The sequence below is a fragment of the Mesoplodon mirus genome (genome assembly GCF_964341445.2).
Source record: "Mesoplodon mirus genome assembly, chromosome: 20".
Lineage (NCBI taxonomy): Eukaryota > Metazoa > Chordata > Mammalia > Artiodactyla > Ziphiidae > Mesoplodon > Mesoplodon mirus.
The window spans coordinates 8,716,760-8,738,057 of record NC_138996.1 but is presented as its reverse complement, the minus strand read 5'-3'; the positions used below and the strand labels follow the sequence as shown (position 1 = coordinate 8,738,057).

The window sequence follows — 21,298 nt, the reverse complement described above, 5'->3', positions numbered from 1 at the left end:
CTGGCACCAGAGCCCCTAACCCTACGGGAGGATGCCTCATGACTCAGCCAGTCTGATTTGCGGTTGTCTCTCGGACTTCGTTCAAAATTAGCCAACTATCTGCCCTTAGCAAGTATGGCAAAGAACAATCCATGCCACCTTCAATAAACACCTATCATGGTCCTGTGCCAGGAGGAGCTGCTGCTCCAAGTGAAAACCACAGCACAGGCAGGGAGACGCGCTCCTTGTCTGGGGCATCGTTACCATCATCACCACAGCTTACCACTTTATTGAACACATTCAAAGTCCAAGCACCGCGGCAAACCCCTTCCACACCCCCATCCCACTTAACAACTAGGTTTAACCTTGTCTTTTGACTTCTACTGCACGCTTTTCTGGGTCACAGTGGCTTGACTCAAACTTAAAATAGTCATCAGAGCTCCACTGCAATTTGGAGAGAGACCTGCCCAACCCCCTCATTTTCAGATCTGGGAACTGAGACTCTGAAAGGTTAAGTGCCTTGCCCAAGGTCGAGCAGGTGGTGGTCCAGCTGGAGCTGAAAGAGGCCTCCTGAACCCAAGTTCAGAGCTCTTGACAGGACGCCGTTACAGCCAATTACCTTTACTCAGTGCACGTAAATGAAAAAGCATCACGTCCCTTTTTAAATGCACTTATTTAATGGACAGTAGTTATTACTGCTCAGGATTTATCATCCATGATAAATCGATAAATCGTGCTCTGGAAGTCACACTTTTTGCATCCGTTTCGACGCGCACTCCGCGGTTACGCAGGTGGCAGGGGAGACGCCCGGGCCTTTTGTGACTGGGTGGCTAGGAGCCGGGCGGTCCGCCGACTGTTCATGACAGCCAATCAGGGCTCAGAGCCCCAGAGCTGCACCAATCAGAGATTAGAGGAGCCTGAACAAGGGCCAATTGCGGGCTCCAGAACAGGGTGAGCGGCGGACCGTGATCAATCAGAGGGGAGCAATGGATCGTCGATGCCCAATGAGCGGCCTTCAGACCTCGGTCGCGGGCGGTGCTGGCGAGAGTCCCGCTGGCCGGCCAATCAGCTGGCGAGCGGCGGCCGGCGGGCGCGGGGTGGGGCGCCTGGGGGCGGGGCCTGTCCGCGCGGCCGAACGGTGGGCGCTGCGAAGAGCAAGTGGGGTAAGGAGGGCTGATGACCCGGGTCCTGGGTGGGGCTGGGCGCGCGGGGGTCTGGGCGGGGGCGCGCGGGGCAGGGGCGGGGCCACGGGGTGCCGCCGGACCGACCCTCCGAGCTACGTGATGCGGCAGGGAGAGGTGAGGGGCTGAGTCCCGGTCTGGGGAGGTGGTCTGCTCCGGCCGGAGGGCTGGGGAGGAGGGGACACTGTTGTCATGGCGACGCAGGTGCGCAGAAGTGCGACCCTTTTCAGCCCCGGATCGTGCGCACACCTTAATCCGCCCGCGTCTACCTCGCCCCAAGCGGCCTCCATCCTCCCTGCGACCAGCGCAGAAATAACCCTTGTTGGCAGCCGACTCTGCGCCGCCACAGCGTGGCTCCCCGACCCCCTCTCTCTCCCGCAGTCTCGTCGCCGGCAGAGGGATTAAGCTCACCCTGCGGCACTTGGTACAACAGGCCTTCGCGATTTGGCCACCTGGACCAGTTCGCGGAGTGGCCACAGCTGGGGTCCCGCGCGGCCGCCTCGTTTCTGGGGACTGGCACCGTAGAGATGACGCCGCCTGGGGGACCTGGGGGATCCCCCAGAGAGATTTTTTAAAAGGCATCCAATGTAGAGCCTTGTGCATAACATGTACTTAGAGAATGGGTTCTGACTGGATAAATCAAGACCACAACGACAGCTCTATTCCGTGGACCATCGCTATCCAGTAGAAATAGGCAGCGATCCACATACTATGTAATTTTACATGTTTTAGTAAGCACATTTAAAAAATAAACCAGTTAATTAATTTTTATATCTTTTATCTACCCAGTATATCCAAAATATCAATATTCAGTATAATCCATATTAAGTTAATATTATTAATTGACTTAATTAATTGATATTAAATTATTGGTAAGCTATCTTATATTCTTTTTTTTTCCATACAAAGCCTTCAGAATCCGGTGCGTGTCTTACATTCACAGCACATCTCAGTTTGGACCAGCCACATTTGAAGTGCTCAGTGGCCCCATTTGTCCTATGGCTAGCTACTGTATGAGACTACACAACCATAACCATTTCTAATAAGTGTGTGTTGTTGCCAAATACATGAAACTCATCAGTGTTCTTTGAAGCCCTCTTGTTACAAGGAGGCAACAAAAAACATGAGACGGGCTTTTTTTCTCAAGGAGCTCCCAGTCCAGTTGAGAAAATAGACACTCAAAAATTAAGTGGAATTTTAAATGGATATGATTCAGGCAGTAGTAGAGATGACAGTATATGATTAGCTGACAAATGAGATGGCTGATAATTACCCTTGGGAATTCTAGGGAGGGATACTTCGGGCTCCTGCAGTAGCGGAAGACTTGAGTCTCGTCTTGAAAGGTGGGTAAGAAGGCTTGGGCTGCTGGACAGATGGGGAGGGGGTTTTGGTTGACTGGAACTGATCATAGCTTCTCTTGTTTTTAGAGTTGAGCATTTGCAGAGGCTGTCGGACGGAAAAAGACTTTCCTCTCTCACTGACAGTCTCCACCATGATTCACAGCCTTTTCTTGATCAACTCCTCTGGAGATATTTTCCTGGAGAAGCACTGGAAGAGTGTGGTCAGCCGTTCTGTTTGCGATTACTTTTTCGAGGCACAAGAGCGAGCAACTGAGGCTGAAAATGTGCCTCCAGTTATCTCCACCCCTCACCACTATCTCCTAAGTGTTTACCGTCACAAGATCTTTTTTGTGGCTGTGATCCAGACGGAGGTGCCACCTCTGTTTGTCATTGAGTTCCTTCACCGAGTAGTGGACACGTTTCAGGTGCGTGAATGTGAGGAAGTTCATCCTTACAAAGTGTCTTTATAGTTCTGTTTCCATTGTTTTCAGCCTCAGTGAAGGAACTTAAAAAAGAAATTAAAACTCTGACATTGCTCACTTCCTCTCCCATCTGGTAAGACGCTTCTTTCTATTTATTGAACGGGCTGCATCTAGAATGACAGGTTGTATACTTTTGAACCCATTGCCTGGGAAAGCCACCCTACTTGGTATGATGGTATACAGTCATTTCAGTTCTAGAGATTGGAATTGTCTTACATTTTGTTCACAAAGCTGAGGAGTTTCGATTTTTTATTTATGGTAGACTTGATGTTAACCATCGTTAACGACATTGCTTTGAGTTGCATCAAAAAGTGATTCACTCACCCTGGCAGGGATAATTTGGGAACCCATTCTTCAGCTTGAATTTGGGGTGCTCATCCACAGCATATGAGTACCAGTGACGGGCTGTTTTGCAAACTTAACATTGGAAAATCTTCTGTACCTGTAAAAACTTAAGTGACACATTTTCCAAGATACAGTTTTCATTTCGAGTTTTTCCTTCAGGAATAGATTTGGAGATCTTGGGGCGTGGGGAGGTATGTCATACCAGGATGTCAACACCCTTTATGGCACAGGATTTTAGGCTGCCCAGACTCTGGATTCAGACATTCTCTCCCTAAAAGGATTGCTCAACTTCTAACGGTTGTGGTTGTTTGCATAACTCAACGATCCATGAGAATCAAGGGCCCTTTGGGTTAACTTCTGTGTCATGTGAGGCCTGGAATTGGTCACATGAATACAGAAATTGTGGGATTGGAGAAGAAGAGAACAAACACCCAGACATTACGATAAAAATTAAAAAGCAAGTCAAAGAGTCCTTTCATTTGCCCTCAGCTATAGATCACACGTTTAGAACAGTTTCATCCCCAAAGAATATACATATATTTATATTTTTTTCCCCAAATTCTTTTCTGGTAGTTCTACTCTGGGATTCCAGTGGCATACTTGTTCCATCACACAGTGAAAACCTGAGAATGATAAACCCCAGTACGTGGAAGAACTAGAAGAGCCCAGCAGTTTTGATCTTCAGCCGCTTGAGCTGGGCCTTGTTAGGATTTCCACAGGGATGCTTTACCCCGTTAACAGTCTGCTCCCTATCTCCGTAGTGATATGATGTAACTTATTACAAGGCAGGAAGTGAGAAATGTTGCTTAATCTAGTTGAAACCACAGAGGAATTGGAGAAAACATCAAGTGGCTACTTTGGAAGGCTGGGACTTCAGAGCTTGCCATTTTGGAAGCATTTGTTAAAAGTAAACGGGCGCATCCTGATTTTAATGTCTTACCTGATGTGTGTTCTCTGGCTGCGTTCTTTCCCTCATAGTGGAAAGAGCTCCCGCTATGGAAGTGCACGCACTTTGCTGTGGTGCTGTGCCTTGCTCACCAGTCTCTTCCAGCTGCTGATTGAGAAAATTACATTCTGCCTGATTAGAAAATCGAGGGAGGTGTTTTTTAAAGTTTATTTTATTGAAGTATAGTTTTACAATGTTGTGGTGATTTCTGCTGTGCAGCAAAGTGATTCGGTTATATATATACATATATACATTTTTTCTTATTCCTGTCCATTATGTTTTATCACAGGATAGTGAATATAGTTCCCTGTGTTACACAGTAGGACCTTGTGGTCCATCTATTCTCTATATAAGAGTTTGCATCTGCTAACCCCAAACTCCCAGTCCATCCCTCCCCCACTTTCCCTCCCCCTTGGCAAGCACAAGTCCATTCTCTATGTCTGTGAGTCTGTTTCTGTTTCATAGATAAGTTCCTTTGTGTCATATTTTAGATTCCACATGTAAGTGATATCATATGGTATTTGTCTTTCTCAGTCTGACTTACTTCACTTAGTACAATGATCTCTAGGTCCATCCATGTTGCTGCAAATGGCATTATTTCATTCTTTTTTATGGCTGAGTAGTATTCCATTGTATGTATATATACCACATCTTCTTTATCCATTTATACATCAGTGGACACTTAGGTTGCTGCATGTCTTGGCTGTTGTGAATCGTGCTGCTATGAACATAGGGGTGCATTTACCTTTTTGAATTATAGTTTTGTCTGGACATATGCCAGGAGGGGATTGCTGGACCATATGGTAGCTCTATTTTTAGTTTTTTAAGGCCCCTCCGTACTGTTCCATAGTGGCTGCACCAGTTTACATTCCCACTGACAATGTAGGAGAGTTCCCTTTTCTTGAGGGAGGTGTTTTATTTATTTTTCAAAATAAAATCATTCTTGAGAAGGAAATGTATAACTTTTCCCCCCCTACAATCCTCATTTTTTTAAAGAAGAAATCTCTTTGTTTTAGAAACACAGTCCTGACTCCTAACTGCTCTTGGATATTGGAATGTCTCTGACAGTTGACATCATCTGATGTAATTTAGGTCATATCTGGAGTCTGTGTTCCGTTTTGGATGTCATAATTTGAGGAGACTATTGGAAAACTAGAGCAAATTCAAAGAAATGGCAAGACAGTGAAAGAATCTAGAAACCTTACTGTAGCACGAACAGTGGGAGGACCAATCAGGGAGCTCGGCCCTGTGAAGAAAAATGCAAGTCAAATCTTGTCCTGGTCTTCAGATCACTAGATCACTGTGGGGCTGTTATGTAAACCTGTTCTGTAAGGCAGACCTAGGAAGCAAATTTCAGTTTAGCAAAAGAAGGAACTTTCTAACAGTCAGTGCCACCCGTGAATGAAATGGGCTTTCTCAAAAGGGGTGAATTTCCCTCAGTGGATGAAGCCCTAGAGGGCTGTCTGAGAGGCCCAGCAGCAGATGTGCTGGCACTGCCAGGAGGGGCACGCCAAGAGGCCACAGCGTTTCTCTCTGCATCATTTCATTGCCGCGCACCACAGTTTACATGGTGCTTTGTAGCTTACAAAGCATGTTCATACATGTTCTCAGTTCATCCACCAGGCTGAGTTTTTACAACCCTGTGCATCCCATGTTATTATCCTGATTATACTATGAGAGAAATCAAGACCCAAATTAGTCAGCATGACTTAATCTAGTAGGTGACAATTAAGATTATTACCCAGGCCTTCTGATTTGGAATCCAGTGCTTTTTCCACAACCCAGACAATTTAGTATCTAAGTTTGACCTTTGTTAATAAAAGGACAAAGTGTTACTAGAATCCTAGCCTCTTAGAGTAAAAAGGGATCCAAAGAGATTTCCAGATGTACTAGCTCACCCCCTCATTTCATTTTGTTTCTCTCTCAATTCTTTTTTTTTTTTGTGGTACGTGGGCCTCTCACTGTTGTGGCCTCTCCCGTTGCGGAGCACAGGCTCCGGACGCGCAGGCTCAGCGGCCATGGCTCACGGGCCCAGCCGCTCTGCGGCATGTGGGATCCTCCCGGACCGGGGCACGAACCCGTGTCCCCTGCATCGGCAGGCGGACTCTCAACCACTGCGCCACCAGGGAAGCCCTCTCAATTCTTACTTGCTGCATGAGTGTTAAGGAATAGCACAACAGTAAGGGTTAAAAAGATTTTCAGGTCCAATGTATGTCATACCAGGTATTATCACTTTGCATATTTCTTTCAAATTCATGTTCATAAACACATATAATAGTCTAGATTCAGTTTTGTATTCTTCATATTTTATTAGTTGAAGAAACTAACCCAAAGAGAGTAAATGACTTACTCGAGTTTATGAAAGAAGTTATTAATGACACTTGTGGAAAAATCCAGTCCGGTGTTCTTTCCACCAAACTGGGCCTGCCTAAGAGAACCATGGTTATGCTTCATTCACTTATTTTAGAAGATGCCAGAAACACAGAGTAAACACATGTGGGCAGGGCTCGATCCTTGTTCTCTGGGAGCATTCCTTCACTCATCACAGTCTCTGAGTGACAAATGTATACACGTATTGTATTTTCATCAGGATTATTTTGGAGTCTGTTCAGAGCCAGTGATAAAAGACAATGTGGTTGTGGTTTATGAGGTGTTGGAAGAGATGCTTGACAACGGGTTTCCATTGGCTACCGAGTCGAACATCCTCAAAGAACTGATAAAGCCGCCCACTATCCTTCGAACCGTTGTCAACACCATCACAGGTACGAGGGGGGCCCCAGGGAAGGCTGCCACCATCCTGGGTGTGGCTTAGCCTGCTGTTGTGCATTGTTTTGAGTGCTTGTCTTTGGGGATCTCAAATGTCCAGGTGCTTTAATTTTATTCTTTACAGTCTTTGAATATAACAAATATATTTTTGTTATATAGAAAATATTCTGACTTCAATGATAGAATGAGCTGTTCTCTTTTAAAAATAATTTGCCTGATTACAGAAGTAGCACATGATTATTGTAGGAATGTCAGAAACAGAAAAGCACAAAAAACATGAAAATTTCTCATAATCCCACCACACTTTTAACATATGGTGTATATCTTTTATCTTTTCTAGACATCAGGATAATAGATGGACAGGTGGAATTTTTTAAAACAACTGTTGTGTATATATATATATATATTTTTTTTTTTTTTTTTTTTTTTGCGGTACACGGGCCTCTCACTGCTGCGGCCTCTCCCTTTGAGGAGCACAGGCTCCGGACGCGCAGGCTCAGCGGCCATGGCTCACGGGCCCAGCTGCTCCGCGGCATGTGGGATCTTCCCGGACTGGGGCATGAACCCGTGTCCCCTGCATCGGCAGGCGGACTCTCAACCACTGTGCCACCAGGGAAGCCCTGTTGTATATTTTTAAACTTAACTTTTCATCATTGTTTTGTGAACATGTTCCCATATGATAAATATTCATCTACATCATTTTTGGTGACTTTACAATTTTCTGCCATATGGAATAGATCCCAGGTCATTTACTGTGTCCCTGTTTATGATGTCTCTCATTTTTTGTTCTTTTAAATGGCAAGGAATTGGCATTCTTATGCCTAAATCTTTGTGCACATCTAGAATGATACCTTTTCAGTACTAGGAATGGAAGTGCCAGATCAGAAGGTGTGCGTGTCTTAAGGACTTTAATGCATTGTGCCATATAGCCCCCCAGAGAAGTTACGTCAGTTTATACTTTCAGTAGCAATTATGCATCCTGGCCAACTCTATTATTATCGTTATTAATTATTTTACAACTTTGGCAATTGGATAGTTTGGTGATATCTTGTTATTTCCAAACTTGTTTTTTATTACTAAGGAAGTTAAAACCTGTTCAAGTGTTCATTGACTGTTTTTCCTCTATTGTGATTTACTTTTTCATGTCCTTTGCCTGTTTTTTTGTTGTTGTTGTTGAAATGTTTTTATTTTTTCCTACTAATTGAAAAGTATTCCTTTCATTTAAGGATATTAAACTATCATATATACTGTAAATACACATGCTAGTTTTCAGGAGTCTCTGTGTATTTTGAATGCTCTGTTGTAGATGTTTTCTCACATCCTCCCCCTGGTCAGTTAACATTGTTCAAGGTGGTGTTTGTTTAGCCACCTTTAAAGTTTTTTGATGTAGTCAAAATAATCATTCTGCTTCATTAAGGTTTTACATTTTGGGTCTTGCTTAATATATAAACAAGAGTTTTCATGGAATTTGACAAACTGAATGAAAAATACATTTTAAAAAGTAATTACAGAGGGGTTGGAAGAATTTGCCCTGTCAAATATCAAGACATATTTAAGTTCACTTGGTACGTTAGACAAAAACTCATAGAATAGATATACTTTAAGAGCCAAGACAGTTTGGGGGAAAATATTTTTTTAAAAAGAGCAAGAGAAAAAATGTGTCCTATCAGAATCAAGATATATTATGAAGTTTAGGTAATTTTTAAGATATAGTATTAGCCCATTAATAGACAAATAGATGATTGGGATAAAATAGAAAGTCCAGAAACAGATCCTTTTATAGGAATTTGGTATAGATAAATGTGCTCATATATCAAATCCATGGACTGCGGGCCAGTTGTTAAATATATTGTATCAGGGCAGTCAACTTTGATACAGAAAAGAAATGAAGTTCCCCTACTCACTGTATATACAAAATAAATTTTAGCTGGATCAAGAGTTAAATACAAAGAAACTTTATAATTGTTAGAAGGAAATATTGGAAAATGTCTTTTTGATCTCGAAGAAGGGAAAGTCTTTCTTTTAAAAAAATACATTTTCTTCTAGTTCTTTTAATGGTTTTATTTTTAGATTTAATTCTTTAATCCATTTGGAAATTGTCTTGGTGAAGTAAGGCTCTGTGTTTTTTTCTCCAAAACTGTCAGTTTCCCTAGCACTATTTATTGAATACTTTACCCCTTTTCCTCGTTTTTTTTTAAGTATGCATGCATCCATTTTGTTTATTTATTTTTATTTTATTTATTTACTTTTGGCTGTGTTGGGTCTTTGTTGCTGCACGCAGGCTTTCTCTAGCTGTGGCAAGCAGGGGCTGCTCTTCGTTGTGGTGCACGGGCTTCTCACTGTGGTGGCTTCTCTTGTTGCGGAGCACGGGCTCTAGGCCTGCGTGCTTCAGTAGCTGTGGCACGTGGGCTCAGTAGTTGTGGCTTGAGGGCTCTAGAGAGCAGACTCAGTAGTTGTGGTCCACAGGCTTAGTTGCTCCATGGCATGTGGGATCTTCCTGGACCAGGGCTGGAACCCGTGCCCCCTGCATTGGCAGGTGGATTCTTAACCACTGCACCACCAGGGAAGCCCTCCTCGTTTTAAAATGATATTTTTATCTTGCACTAAGTCATTATTGGATTTTTGGTCTGTTTTTAGGCTTTCCTGCCTTATAACCATACTGTTTTAATTATTATAGCTTGTTGATATGTTTTAATACATAGTGCCTCTTTTTAAGAAAACACATTGTCAGGTTTTTCAATATTCTGGGCTCATTTAAAACTTTAAAAGCTTTGTTAGTGACTGAATCACTTATAAATACTGTGAAGTCATTTTCCTGAATCTCGCTTAAATCTAGAAAAGATAACTGAGAACCAGCTCTCTTAGTTGAATTGTTTTGTAAAGCTGCTGACTATATGTGTGTTTAATGTTTCCTTCTTTATATTAAAAAGATCCAGGTTACATTAGAAGAAAATAGATTTTAAATTAGTTCTATTTCAGAATTTCAGTATAGAACCTTTGAATTAAGAAAAAAATTTAATACCTGTGGGGAAAAAAACAAATCAAGGAATCAACTTACAATTCTTATAGACAGGGAACGATCTGATTTATATTCTTTTCCTAAGTTCCAGTATTGGTATAAGAGAGATTATGTTTATGTATACATTTTAATACCTGGCATAAATGTATCTAAAAACCTGCTTCAAACTAGAATACTGTTTTTACCCATGAAAATTTTATATCAGTATGTAGATTACCATCCCTACCGAAAGACAATGCATTATTTAAGCTGCAAGCTATTGTGCAATTTGAGAGACCAAGTTCAGGTTACTTTCAAAACCAAAATATGATATCTGTTTCTCAGGTAACTTGTTAACCTTTATTCTGCTTGAGGAGGCAGACCAACTGGTGAAAAGTTTTTAAAATAGATTAGGTTACCAAGATAGAAGTTGGGAAAGCTATAATCTTTTTCTTGGAAAAATTCTTCAATTAAGTGCATGGATAGCGGATGTATAGAAACTTTTGGGGAAGTGTTCTCTGGTTGTTGGATAATTGGTTACATCTAATTATCAAATATTCATTGTCTCAGGAAGCACCAATGTGGGTGACCAGCTTCCCACCGGGCAGCTGTCTGTGGTGCCTTGGCGACGAACTGGGGTGAAATATACCAACAATGAGGCCTATTTTGATGTGATTGAAGAGATTGATGCCATCATTGATAAATCAGGTAAGTGCTTTCGGCCTGTTCACAGAACTATGAAAATAGAAAGAGGCCCCTTTTAGATAGTGCTAGCTAGTACCAGAATTACCCCCCATTCAAGGTCATTCATTTTAACTTAGTGGCTATTTTGTGTCAAGCATTGTGTATTAGGACTGGACTGAAGTGTTATGATGTAGATGACATGATCATACATATAGAAACTTCTAAAGACTCCAACCAAACACTGTTAGAACTAATAAATTCAATAAGGTTGCAGGATACGAAATCAACACGCAAAAATCGGTGGTGTTTCTATACACAGACAATGAACTATCCAAAAAGGGAACTAAGAAAACAATCCCATTTACAATAACAACAAAAAGAATAAAATACTTAGGAATAAACTTAACCAAAGAGACTTATACACTGAAAATTACAAAGCACTGATCAAGGAAATTGAAGAAGAGCAGATAAATGGAAAGACATGCTTTGTTCATGGATTGGAAGAATTAATATTGTTAAGATGTTCGTAATACCCAAAGCAGTCTATCCCCATCAAAATCCCAAATGCTATCCACAGAAGTATCTCAATGGCATTCTTTATAGAAATAGAAAAAACAATCCTAAAATTCATATGGAACCACAAAAGACCTCAAATAGCCAAAGCAGTCTTGAGCAAGAACAAAGCTGGAAGCTTCACAATTCTATATTTCAAAATATATTACAAAACTACAGAAACCAAAATGTATGGTAGTGTCATAAAAACAGACATGTATCCCAGTGAAACAGCATAGATAGCTCAGCAATAAATCCATGTGTTTACAGCCAGCTGGACTTCAACAAGAGTGCCAAGAACGTGCAATGGGGAAAGGCTAGTCTCTGCAGTAAGTGGTGTTGGGAAAACTGGGTACTCACATGTCGAAGAATAAAGTTACCCTTATCTCACACCACATACAAAACGGATACAAGACCTAAACATAAGATCTGGAACCATAAAACTACTAGCAGAAAACATAGGGAAGAAGCTTCTTCACACTGGCCTGGGCAGTGATTTTTTGGATATGACACTAAAAGCAAAGGCAACAAAAGGAAAAATAGATAGATGGGATTGCATCAAGCTAAAAAGCGTCTGTACAACAAAGGAACCAATCAACAGAATGGAAAAGACAACCTACAAATGAGAGAAAATATCTGAAAACCATGTATCTGATAAGGGGTTAATATCCAGAATACACGAGGAACTCATACAATTTAATGGCAAAAAAACCCAGATAATCTAACAAAAAAGTGGGCGCAAAGGATCTGAAGAGACATATTTCAAAAAAAGACATACGAATGACCAACAGGCATATGAAAAGGTGTTCAGTGTCACCAGCCATCAGGGAAAAGCAAGTTAAAACCACAGTGAGATACCACCTCACACCTCACATCAAAAAGACAAAAGATGACACGTGTTGACAATGATGTGGAGAAAAGGGAACCCTGTACGCTGCTGGGGGGGATGTAAGTTGGTGCAGCCACTATGGAAACAGTACGGAGGTGCCTCAAAAAATTAAAACTCCCTTATGATCCAGCAATCCCACTTCTGAGTATAGATCCAAAGGAAGTGACATTAGTGTCTTAAAGAGATAATCTGCACCCCCGTGTTCACTGCAGCATTATTCACAATAGGCAAGATATGGAAACAAGCTAAGTGTCTGTTGATGGATGAATGGATAAAGAAGATGTGAGATAGACTCACACGCAGGAATGTTATTCAGCCATAAAATGAAGGAAATCCTGCCGTTTGTGACAACGTGGATGGACCTGGAGGACATGATGCTAAGTGAAATAAGCCAGGCACAGAAAGGCAAATATCGCATGATCTCACTTATATGTGGAATCTGCAGTAGTCAACCTCATGGAAGCAGAGACTGGAATGGTGGTTACCAGGGACTGGGGGAGAGGGAAGTGGGGAGATGTTGGTGAAAGGGTACAAAGTTTCACTTACACAGATGAAAAAGTTCTGGAGATTTAGTATATGGCACAGTGACTACAGTTGAGTACTTTTTTTTTCCAGTGTTATTGAGGTGTAACTGACAAAAAACCTGTAATTGACAAAACTGTAAGATACTTAGCATGTACATTATGGTGATTTGATATACATACACACTGTGAAAGGATTCCCTTCATCACCTCACATGTGTATCCTCTACTTGAAATTTGCTAAGAGTGCAGGGCTTACGGGCCCTCACCACCAAGAAAATCCAACTAACTGTGTGAGGTGATGGATATGTTAATGAGCTTCATTGTGGTGGTCACTTCACAGGGTATATGTGTATCAAAACATCAAGTCGTACACCTTAAACATATACACTTTTTATTTGTTGATTATACCTCAACAAAGCTGAAAGAAAAGCAATAAGAAAAACGTGATGCAGACCAGTGCTCAGCTTACACTTTCACTGGTTTTATCCTCTCGAGTGAAAAAGAAAAGTAACAACCTGATCTCCTGTTGATCAGATTTCCTTTTGGAGGTATTTGACTCTCAATTCTCATGGCAGAACTACAGTTGTAATCACTAAAATTCAGAGAACCTTCTTTTCTATCCACTGGGATAGGTTGATGTGACGACAAGTCCTTGGAGCTTAGAAATTTAGAGAAAGTTCTCTTCACATGAGTGAACTCAGTCATCCAGAAAGTGCTTACGGAGAACCAGTGGTACTGTACCTGAGTGCCGGGTCATGGGCATGTGATGGTGACTAAGACAGGGTCTGTGGCTGCAGGAAGCTTCCTGAAAGTCTAGCGAGGGAGAGAGAAAGGGAAAAAGATGGAGCATAAGAGAGGTCCCCTCCCACCCAGGGCAAATGGTAAAGCTAACCAACGCTTTGTCAGGAGAATGAGTAGGAGTTAGTAACACCTACGTGGATTTGGGAGCAAAGCAGTGCAAACACTATAAGATGAGTAAAATATTGTGGGGAAATAAAGTAGTGTGATTGGATTGAGAGGTGTTCAAAAAAGAAAAGTAAGTGATGGGGCTTTAAAACGAAGTAGGCACAGCAGCTTTTCATATTAGCCCCAAGCTGGAAAGGACCCAAATGTCCATCAGTAATACAAAAGATAAAGAAATTTCGATATGACCACACCATGGAATACTCTACAGTAAAGAAAAAGAACGGCAGGTACACCTGACAGCATGAATGAATCTCAACGGTATTGAGCAGCAAAGTCAGATGCGTAAGATCGTATACATTTATATGACGTTTGAAAACGTGCAGCTTAATCTAAGGTAATAAAAGTCAGGATTTTAGGGACTTGGGTGAACTGGGATGGGCAACAGGAGTGTGCAGGGATGCCGTGAGGGTCCACAAATTGACGCGGGTGGTATCTGCATAGGTGTGAACATATTTAAAAATTCACTGGGCTGGACATTTTTTTTTTTTTAATTTTTGGCTGTGTTGGGTCTTCGTTGCTGTGTGCGGGCTTTCTCTGGTTGCAGTGAGCAGGGCTACTCTTTGTTGCGGTGCGCGGGCTTCTCATTGCAGTGGCTTCTCTTGTTGCGGAGCATGGGCTCTAGGCACGTGGGCTTCAGTAGTTATGGCACGTGGGGTCAGTAGTTGTGGCTCGCAGGCTCTAGAGCACAGGCTCGGTAGTTGTGGCGCACGGGTTTAGTTGCTCCACAGCATGTGGGATCTTCCAGGACCAGGGCTCGAACCCGTGTCCCCTGTATCAGCAGGCGGATTCTTAACCCCTGAACCACCAGGGAAGCCCTGGGCTGGACATTTAAGATGTTTGCATTTTACTCCAAGTTTACTCTCAATAAAAAAGTAAAAAAACCAAACCCAAAAAGCTCTAGGTGGCCAGATGGTGAAGAATCTTGTATGCCATTTTAAGGAGGACCATTTGGAGCAATTGAAGAGTTTTAAGCTGGGAATAATTTGGCAAGGTTTGTCGTTGAGAACTGTCCAACAGGCTGCTGCGTGCAGTGTGGCGTGGAGTTGGGGGGAGTCTGGGGGCAGGGAGGCGGGAGGCTGTGGTGGAGTCCAGGCCAAGGTACAGATTCCGTGATAGTAGTGAGGATGGAGAGGAGTGGAGAAGTCACGGAAAGAGGGGATGGAGCGTTGGCGGGATATGGACGCCAAGGGGGCGGAAGTCATCAAGGACGCATCCGTGTTTCTGGCTTAGGCAACAGGATAGATGGTTTTATCATGAAGCTAAAGGAAAAGCGAAGTTGCAGATCCAGGACTGAAGATAAGGGACTCACTTTTTGACACGTGGAGCTTGAAGTGCCTCAGTCCTGTGCAGGTGGAGCAGTCCCGTTGGCAGGAGTGAGGCTGAACTGGAAAAAGGATTAGGAAATAATTGGCCATCAGTGGAAATCGAAGCCTTAGGAAGGAGGTAAAGTAACCCAAGGAGACCGTGTCAAGTTCAAGAAAAGAGAAGTTCAGAACTGTGATAAGATGTGGACATGTAAAGGATGTCCAAAGAAACCTGCGGAAGGCACGAGAGAGAAGAGCTAGAAAAACAGGAAATAGGAGCGGTTAGGAGAAAGGAACACTTGAAAGAAGGAAGTGGGCACAGGGCCCTGCAGCGGGGAGAGCCTGCAGGGTGAAGACCAAAAGTATCCATTCCATCTGGTGGCAAAGCTCCTTGGTGCCCTTAGGGAGAGCAGTTTCTGGTATGAATTTAGTGTTCTGAGCCATTGGTTAAGGTAGCGGTGTTCTGTTTGATTCTGGCACTAGATTGAAGACTCTGTTAGGCTAGTAACTGTCTCACCAATCTTTTATCCCCACTGCTTCATTAGTGTCTTGCGCTTGTTATGCAGTCGATGAAGGTTTAGAAGGAGGACAGATGGACTGGGTAGATGATTTGGATGGATGGATGGATGGATGGATGGATGGATGGACGGATGGACGGAAGGAAAGAAGAAAGAGTGGGGGAGGGGAGGAAGAAGGAAGGGAGGAAATAGGATGGGAGAAAAAAGAGAAAGTTAAAGAAGGAGGAGGGAGGAGGGATGTTGGTTGGGAGGGACAGAGAGGGTTTTACCTTCTTTCTGTCTTATTCTGTCTCAGGGTCCACAATCACTGCCGAGATCCAGGGGGTTATCGATGCCTGCGTCAAGCTGACCGGGATGCCCGACCTTACACTTTCCTTCATGGTAAAATCCTGGGCCAGAGATTTAGTTTTTGGGAAATGAGATGCTTCTGGAATGACAGAGTGGTGGGAAGGGGATGGGACCCGAAGAAGTGATCAAGGACAACCACAAAGCTCATGTTGGGCTTGAATTTCCTAAAAGTAATGACAGAATCTGTGTGTGTGTGTTTCAGTGAGAACAGCATCTGAGTTACTTTCCTGAAAGAAGTGCGGTGTTTAATTCCCGCTTGTTGCTTTCCCTTGCCTGTCACCCAGAACCCCAGGCTGCTGGATGACGTCAGCTTCCACCCCTGCGTCCGCTTCAAGCGCTGGGAGTCCGAGCGCATCCTCTCCTTCATCCCGCCCGACGGCAACTTCCGCCTGCTCTCGTACCACGTCAGTGCACAGAAGTAAGCAGCCATCAAACCACAGGGTGGAGTGTGCGTGTGCGTGCGTGTGCGTGCGTGTGCGTGTGTATTTGGAAACAGTGTCCATGGTGATGAAGAACTCAGGCTCTGGAGTTCCCTGGGCTCCGGGTAACTAATTGGGTAACCTCAGGCGACTTGCTTATCCTTTCCGTGTCTGTTTTCTTACCTAAGAAAGTTGAAGTAATAAGTAATGCAGTGATAAGTAAGTTGAAAATCATAAAAGTACCTTGTTATGTGGGTTAAAGAAGAGACTCTAAATAGTGCTTCACACAAAGTAAGTGCTCGTTAGGTTTACTGTTGTAACTTTTATTGTTGTTATTATATATATAATATATATTATATTATATTGTTGTTATTATATATATTATATATATATATATTATATATATTACATATATATATGGGAACTTTTTCTTTTCTCAGATTGGAATCTGAGAACACCTGTATTCAATCCCCTCCACTCAAAAAAGCCATGAATGGTGCTATGAAAAACCATAAAATCCAGTGATTTTTTGGTCTTGCACATTCTCTTTACTATGGAGTCTGAGGGCTTTTAGGGGAAGGTGTATAGTAGAAGGTATGCAGACTGAAGAGAGCTGTGGGACCTCACAGCCACTGAAGCCTTCCTGTGGGATTCGGAATGAATAATTTAGGGAAATGTCTGAGCGCCTGAGGGCAGAGGCTCTGGAATCAGACTGCCCACACTTAAGCCCCACCCGTAGTGCTTATGATATATGACCATGGCAAGTTAGTTAACCTCACTTACGTATGAGGATGTCAGTATTCATGACATCGGGACAGAGGCAGTGCCTGCTTCATACTTACAGGGAGGATTAAATGAACTAATAGAGAGAAAACCTTTAGAGTAGCGCTGGCCCTAGGAGGCGCTCCACAGATGCTAAGGATGGCTACAACTTTAGTATCATCCTGTAGCTTCTGTGTTTCCTCTTCTGTCAGATGACAACCCTACCCCTTAGGGTTTTTTAAGGATCAAAGTCAGGTAAAAGCACTCTCTAGAAATTGTAAAAGCTCCGTGAGGTATGAATATTACCCTCCCAAGTACAAATAATTATTGGTCACATGTCACAAAGTAAAACACAGAAACGTGGTTTTTGTTTGCCCCGCCTTTTTCTCATAGTCTGCAGGGTCTGCGCCTTGGTTTTGTTGATATCATTCAAAGAGTCATTAGAGGGCTTCCCTGGTGGCGCAGTGGTTGAGGGTCCGCCTGCCGATGCAGGGGACACGGGTTCGTGCCCCGGTCCGGGAAGATCCCACATGCCGCGGAGCGGCTGGGCCCGTGAGCCATGGCCGCTGAGCCTGCGCGTCCGGAGCCTGTGTTCCGCAACGGGAGAGGCCACAAGAGTGAGGGGCCCACGTACCGCAAAAAAAAAAAAGAGTCATTAGAAGGATTAGTTTACTTACTAGTCAGCATCTTAGCTTTACAAAAAGAAAATAATTAAAGATGTCTAGAGGGTTTTTCTGTGCTTACTTTGTAAGGTGAGGGAGGAAAGGCTGCCAGCGGGGCAAAAAAAAGGGAAGTGTGGCCATTTTTCCGGTACATTAACGACACGGGCTTTTTGTCTCTCTCTTTTCCAGCCTGGTGGCGATTCCAGTTTATGTCAAACATAACATCAGCTTCCGGGACAGTAGTTCTCTCGGCCGCTTTGAAATAACGGTGGGCCCTAAACAGACTATGGGGAAGACCATCGAGGGGGTGACGGTCAGCAGCCAGATGCCCAGAGGCGTCCTGAACATGAGCCTCACGCCGTCTCAGGGCACGCACACGTTTGATCCGGTCACCAAGGTAGGAGAGTAAGCGGGAGGCTTGAGCTGCCCTTGTTATAAATAGCAGGAACTCTGCAGGATCCCTTTATATCTTGTGGCAAGGGGAGATGGATCAGAGGGACGTGGTTTAGGACACTGAGATAATTTATGGTAACAAATAGTATTCTCTGCTGGGAAACACCCTGGAGGCCGCTAGGAAAACTGTGAACAGACACCCTGAGCTCCGGCGCCTCAGATGAAGGTTCCACTGTTAACTTCTTTCCTGTTTCTTTGGAGATGCTGTCTTGGGATGTAGGAAAAATAAATCCCCAAAAGCTCCCCAGTTTGAAGGGGACCATGAGTCTTCAGGCTGGAGCTTCCAAACCCGATGAGAACCCCACGATTAACCTGCAGTTTAAGATCCAGCAGCTGGCCATTTCTGGTGAGTGACACCCAGCCCAAGGTTGTGGGGCGGGCAAGTGGCCAAGGCAGCGAGCGACATCACAAAGCCTCCCTGTCTGCAGAGTTGTGTTTCGTTACCAGATACGTGATCTTTAGGCAGATCTTTCCTAGCACATTTCTGGAGAAAGTCTGTAATCCTCACCTCAAAGTTGGCTTAAGTGACGTGAATAAAAGCGTCTGAGACACATGTGAGAAGGAAACGGTATCGGAGACAGAAGCGTTCACAGGACGAGGCTGAGTCACCCTGGGCCTGCTGATTGGGGTCCCAGGGCTTTCAGTAGAGGGATGTGTCCGCATTCTCAGCTGGTGACTGAAAGAAGAATTCCTTTCCCCCAGTTTCAGAAGATTTCACAGGTGCTGTTATCATTGGGAACCCTCGGGCCAATCCGAGTCATTGACTATAGTCTACACCCCGCAGGTTACCCCTTAGCGGACGTTTACTATGTGCCAGGCACTCGTTTAAGCTCTTTTCATCTATTTTCTGATTTAGTCCTTAGACCAACCCTTTCAGATGGATAGGAGATGACTTCAGCTTTATATGAAGTTCCTGTTTTTTTTTTACCAACGGGCCTTGTCTAGTTTAAGTGATTAGAATTCATTTAAATGATAAGCTCTTTCATCTTAAAATACTTAATAAACTTTAAAGCTCTACACAGTATAAAATGTTCCTTTCTTAGTATAGTGAGAATATTTAGCAAGCACCATGTATTAATTCATCACTTTTCATCATTAATTTATTCATTTAGTTATACCTTTATTTGATTATGAATTTGTTAATTTTGTTATTATTAATTCATATGTTCAACCCCATAACTTGAGAAAAATCTGGAGCGGTCTTCATTTTCCCTTACCCTCATTTCAGCCTGCGTGTAACTTTCTGCCCTTTCCACTTCAGGAATAGGTCTCCGAATAGGCTAGCTTTTCATTGGGGCAGGGTTTTATTTTCAGCCTGTATACCAAGAGTGAAGTATCTGTCGGCTGCGTTTAAGTGATATAAGTAAGGGCAGGTATTTTCCAGTTCACTGTTGCAGCTTTTTCTAGCCCACAGATCTCTTTGAGTTGAAACGAACCTAAACAGTTCTTCTACCTGCTTCTTTTGAATAATGCTTATGTCTTGTTCTTCCTTCCTTCCAGGACTCAAAGTGAATCGTCTGGATATGTATGGAGAGAAGTACAAACCCTTTAAGGGCATAAAATACATGACCAAAGCTGGCAAGTTCCAAGTTCGAACCTGAAGGGAGAGTTCTGCAAAGGGAACAGCCACAAACACTTTTTCATTGCTTACTTGTCTAAAAGTAAAAACTGTCAGCCCTCTCCTAGGTCACTGCCCACTCTGGACCACCTGCTCCTCTATTCCCGTAGCTTCAGTGCCCCGGAGCTAACGAAGGGAGGCCAGGCCGCCAGGGAGGCCTGCGCAGAACCCACACACCAGCAGCACCAAGTCAGTTCTCAAAGCAGAGGCGTGCGACGCAGGGGGAGGTACTTGATGCCGTATGTAACTACTTGTGACATGGTTACCACAGGAAGAGACCAGCATTTGTTAACTCGCTTGGCTTTAATTATCTTAAGCCAAGGAAAGACGTCTTTAGTTTTTTTTTTTTAAATTTATTTATTTTTAGTTATTTTTGGCTGCGTTGGGTCTTTGTTGCTGCGCACGGGCTTTCTCTAGTTGAGGCGAGCAGGGGCTACTCTTCATTACAGTGCACTGGCTTCTCACTGCAGCGCTTCTCTTGTGGTGCACGAGCTCTAGGCACACGCAGGCTTCAGTAGTTGTGGCACGCGGGCTTCAGTAGTTGTGGCTCGCGGGCTCTAGAGCGCAGGCTCAGTAGTTGTGGCGCACGGGCTTAGTTGCTCCGTGTCATGTGGGATCTTCCGGGACCAGCACTTGAACCCGTGTCCCCTGCATTGGCAGGCGGACTCTTAACCACCGCATCACCAGGGAAGTCCTGTTTTTGTATTTCAAGCTGGGAAGAAAGATTAGAAAGAGCAAGCTTGGAAGAAAAGGACCGTTAGCCAAGGAAGGGCCAGGGAAGGCTCTGTTCTCGGGGCAGCATGAAGCACACGTGCGCACCGCACACTGAAGTGAGGAAGGCGGGAGGAGCTGTCCAGCTCCACCTGCAGGGCGGCTGGGAGGAACAGAGTTGAGTGACTTTCTTTTTGACCCATCTGCTTTCATACAAACATAAAAATTCGTACTTCTGGAAATGCACTGGAAACTTCTTAAATTCGAGTGCACTGTTGACTCGGAAGCCCCAGGAGAATCCGATTTTCCCTTAAAGACTACGGTGCTCTCCGACCAGTTTTCCAATACTGACCACTGCATGCCTCCAGCACGTGGCCTGGCATCTTCAGCGAGGATGAGCTGCCCTCTTCCAGGGGGTGTTGCCTGAAATGCCTCTTTCCCTAACCCCCCAACGGCTCCACTCACTTCACTCTACAGAATTCCTGCTCCCTGAGGAGCGCTCCAGAGAAGCCAATCCCATCACCCCCAGGGCAGCAGGTTGTGTGTCATGGTATCAGAGTGTAGATGGCCCCCTCGTGCCACCTCTGTGACCCAGTGGTTCCTTGTTCATGTCTGTCAGCGCCGCCCTGGTGCTGCAGTCCAACCTTCCCATCTGCAGCTTTTCCAGTGGTGACCCTAAGTGAAAAGGATGCTGACCGCTGAGGGCACGGCCAGTCCTGGGAGCTGCCCAGGAAGGTGATTTCCTCGGAGTCTCCACTATATATGTATTAACAATGTATATCGACCAGTCGGTTTTTGTTTTAAGACAAAAAAATCTCCTGAATCGTTGAATAAAACTGATGTTGTAGGAA

The 21,298-nt window shown here is 43.9% G+C and overlaps 1 protein-coding gene across 2 annotated transcripts; it reads left to right on the top strand.

Moving 5' to 3' along the window:
• The first annotated feature begins 1,085 nt into the window (after positions 1-1,085).
• AP3M2 (adaptor related protein complex 3 subunit mu 2) lies at positions 1,086-21,298 on the top strand. Of its 2 annotated transcripts, none has more exons than XM_082608619.1 (9): positions 1,086-1,142; positions 2,588-2,925; positions 6,864-7,035; positions 10,608-10,745; positions 15,770-15,855; positions 16,107-16,240; positions 17,855-18,062; positions 18,320-18,464; positions 19,619-21,298. In XM_082608619.1, the coding sequence occupies exons 2-9, from the start codon at positions 2,653-2,655 to the stop codon at positions 19,717-19,719; spliced, it is 1,257 nt and encodes a 418-aa protein (XP_082464745.1). In that variant the 5' UTR covers positions 1,086-1,142; positions 2,588-2,652; the 3' UTR covers positions 19,720-21,298. The 2 variants fall into 2 exon arrangements, with proteins under 2 accessions (XP_082464745.1, XP_082464746.1); XM_082608620.1 differs by lacking the exon at positions 1,086-1,142 and adding an exon at positions 2,484-2,503.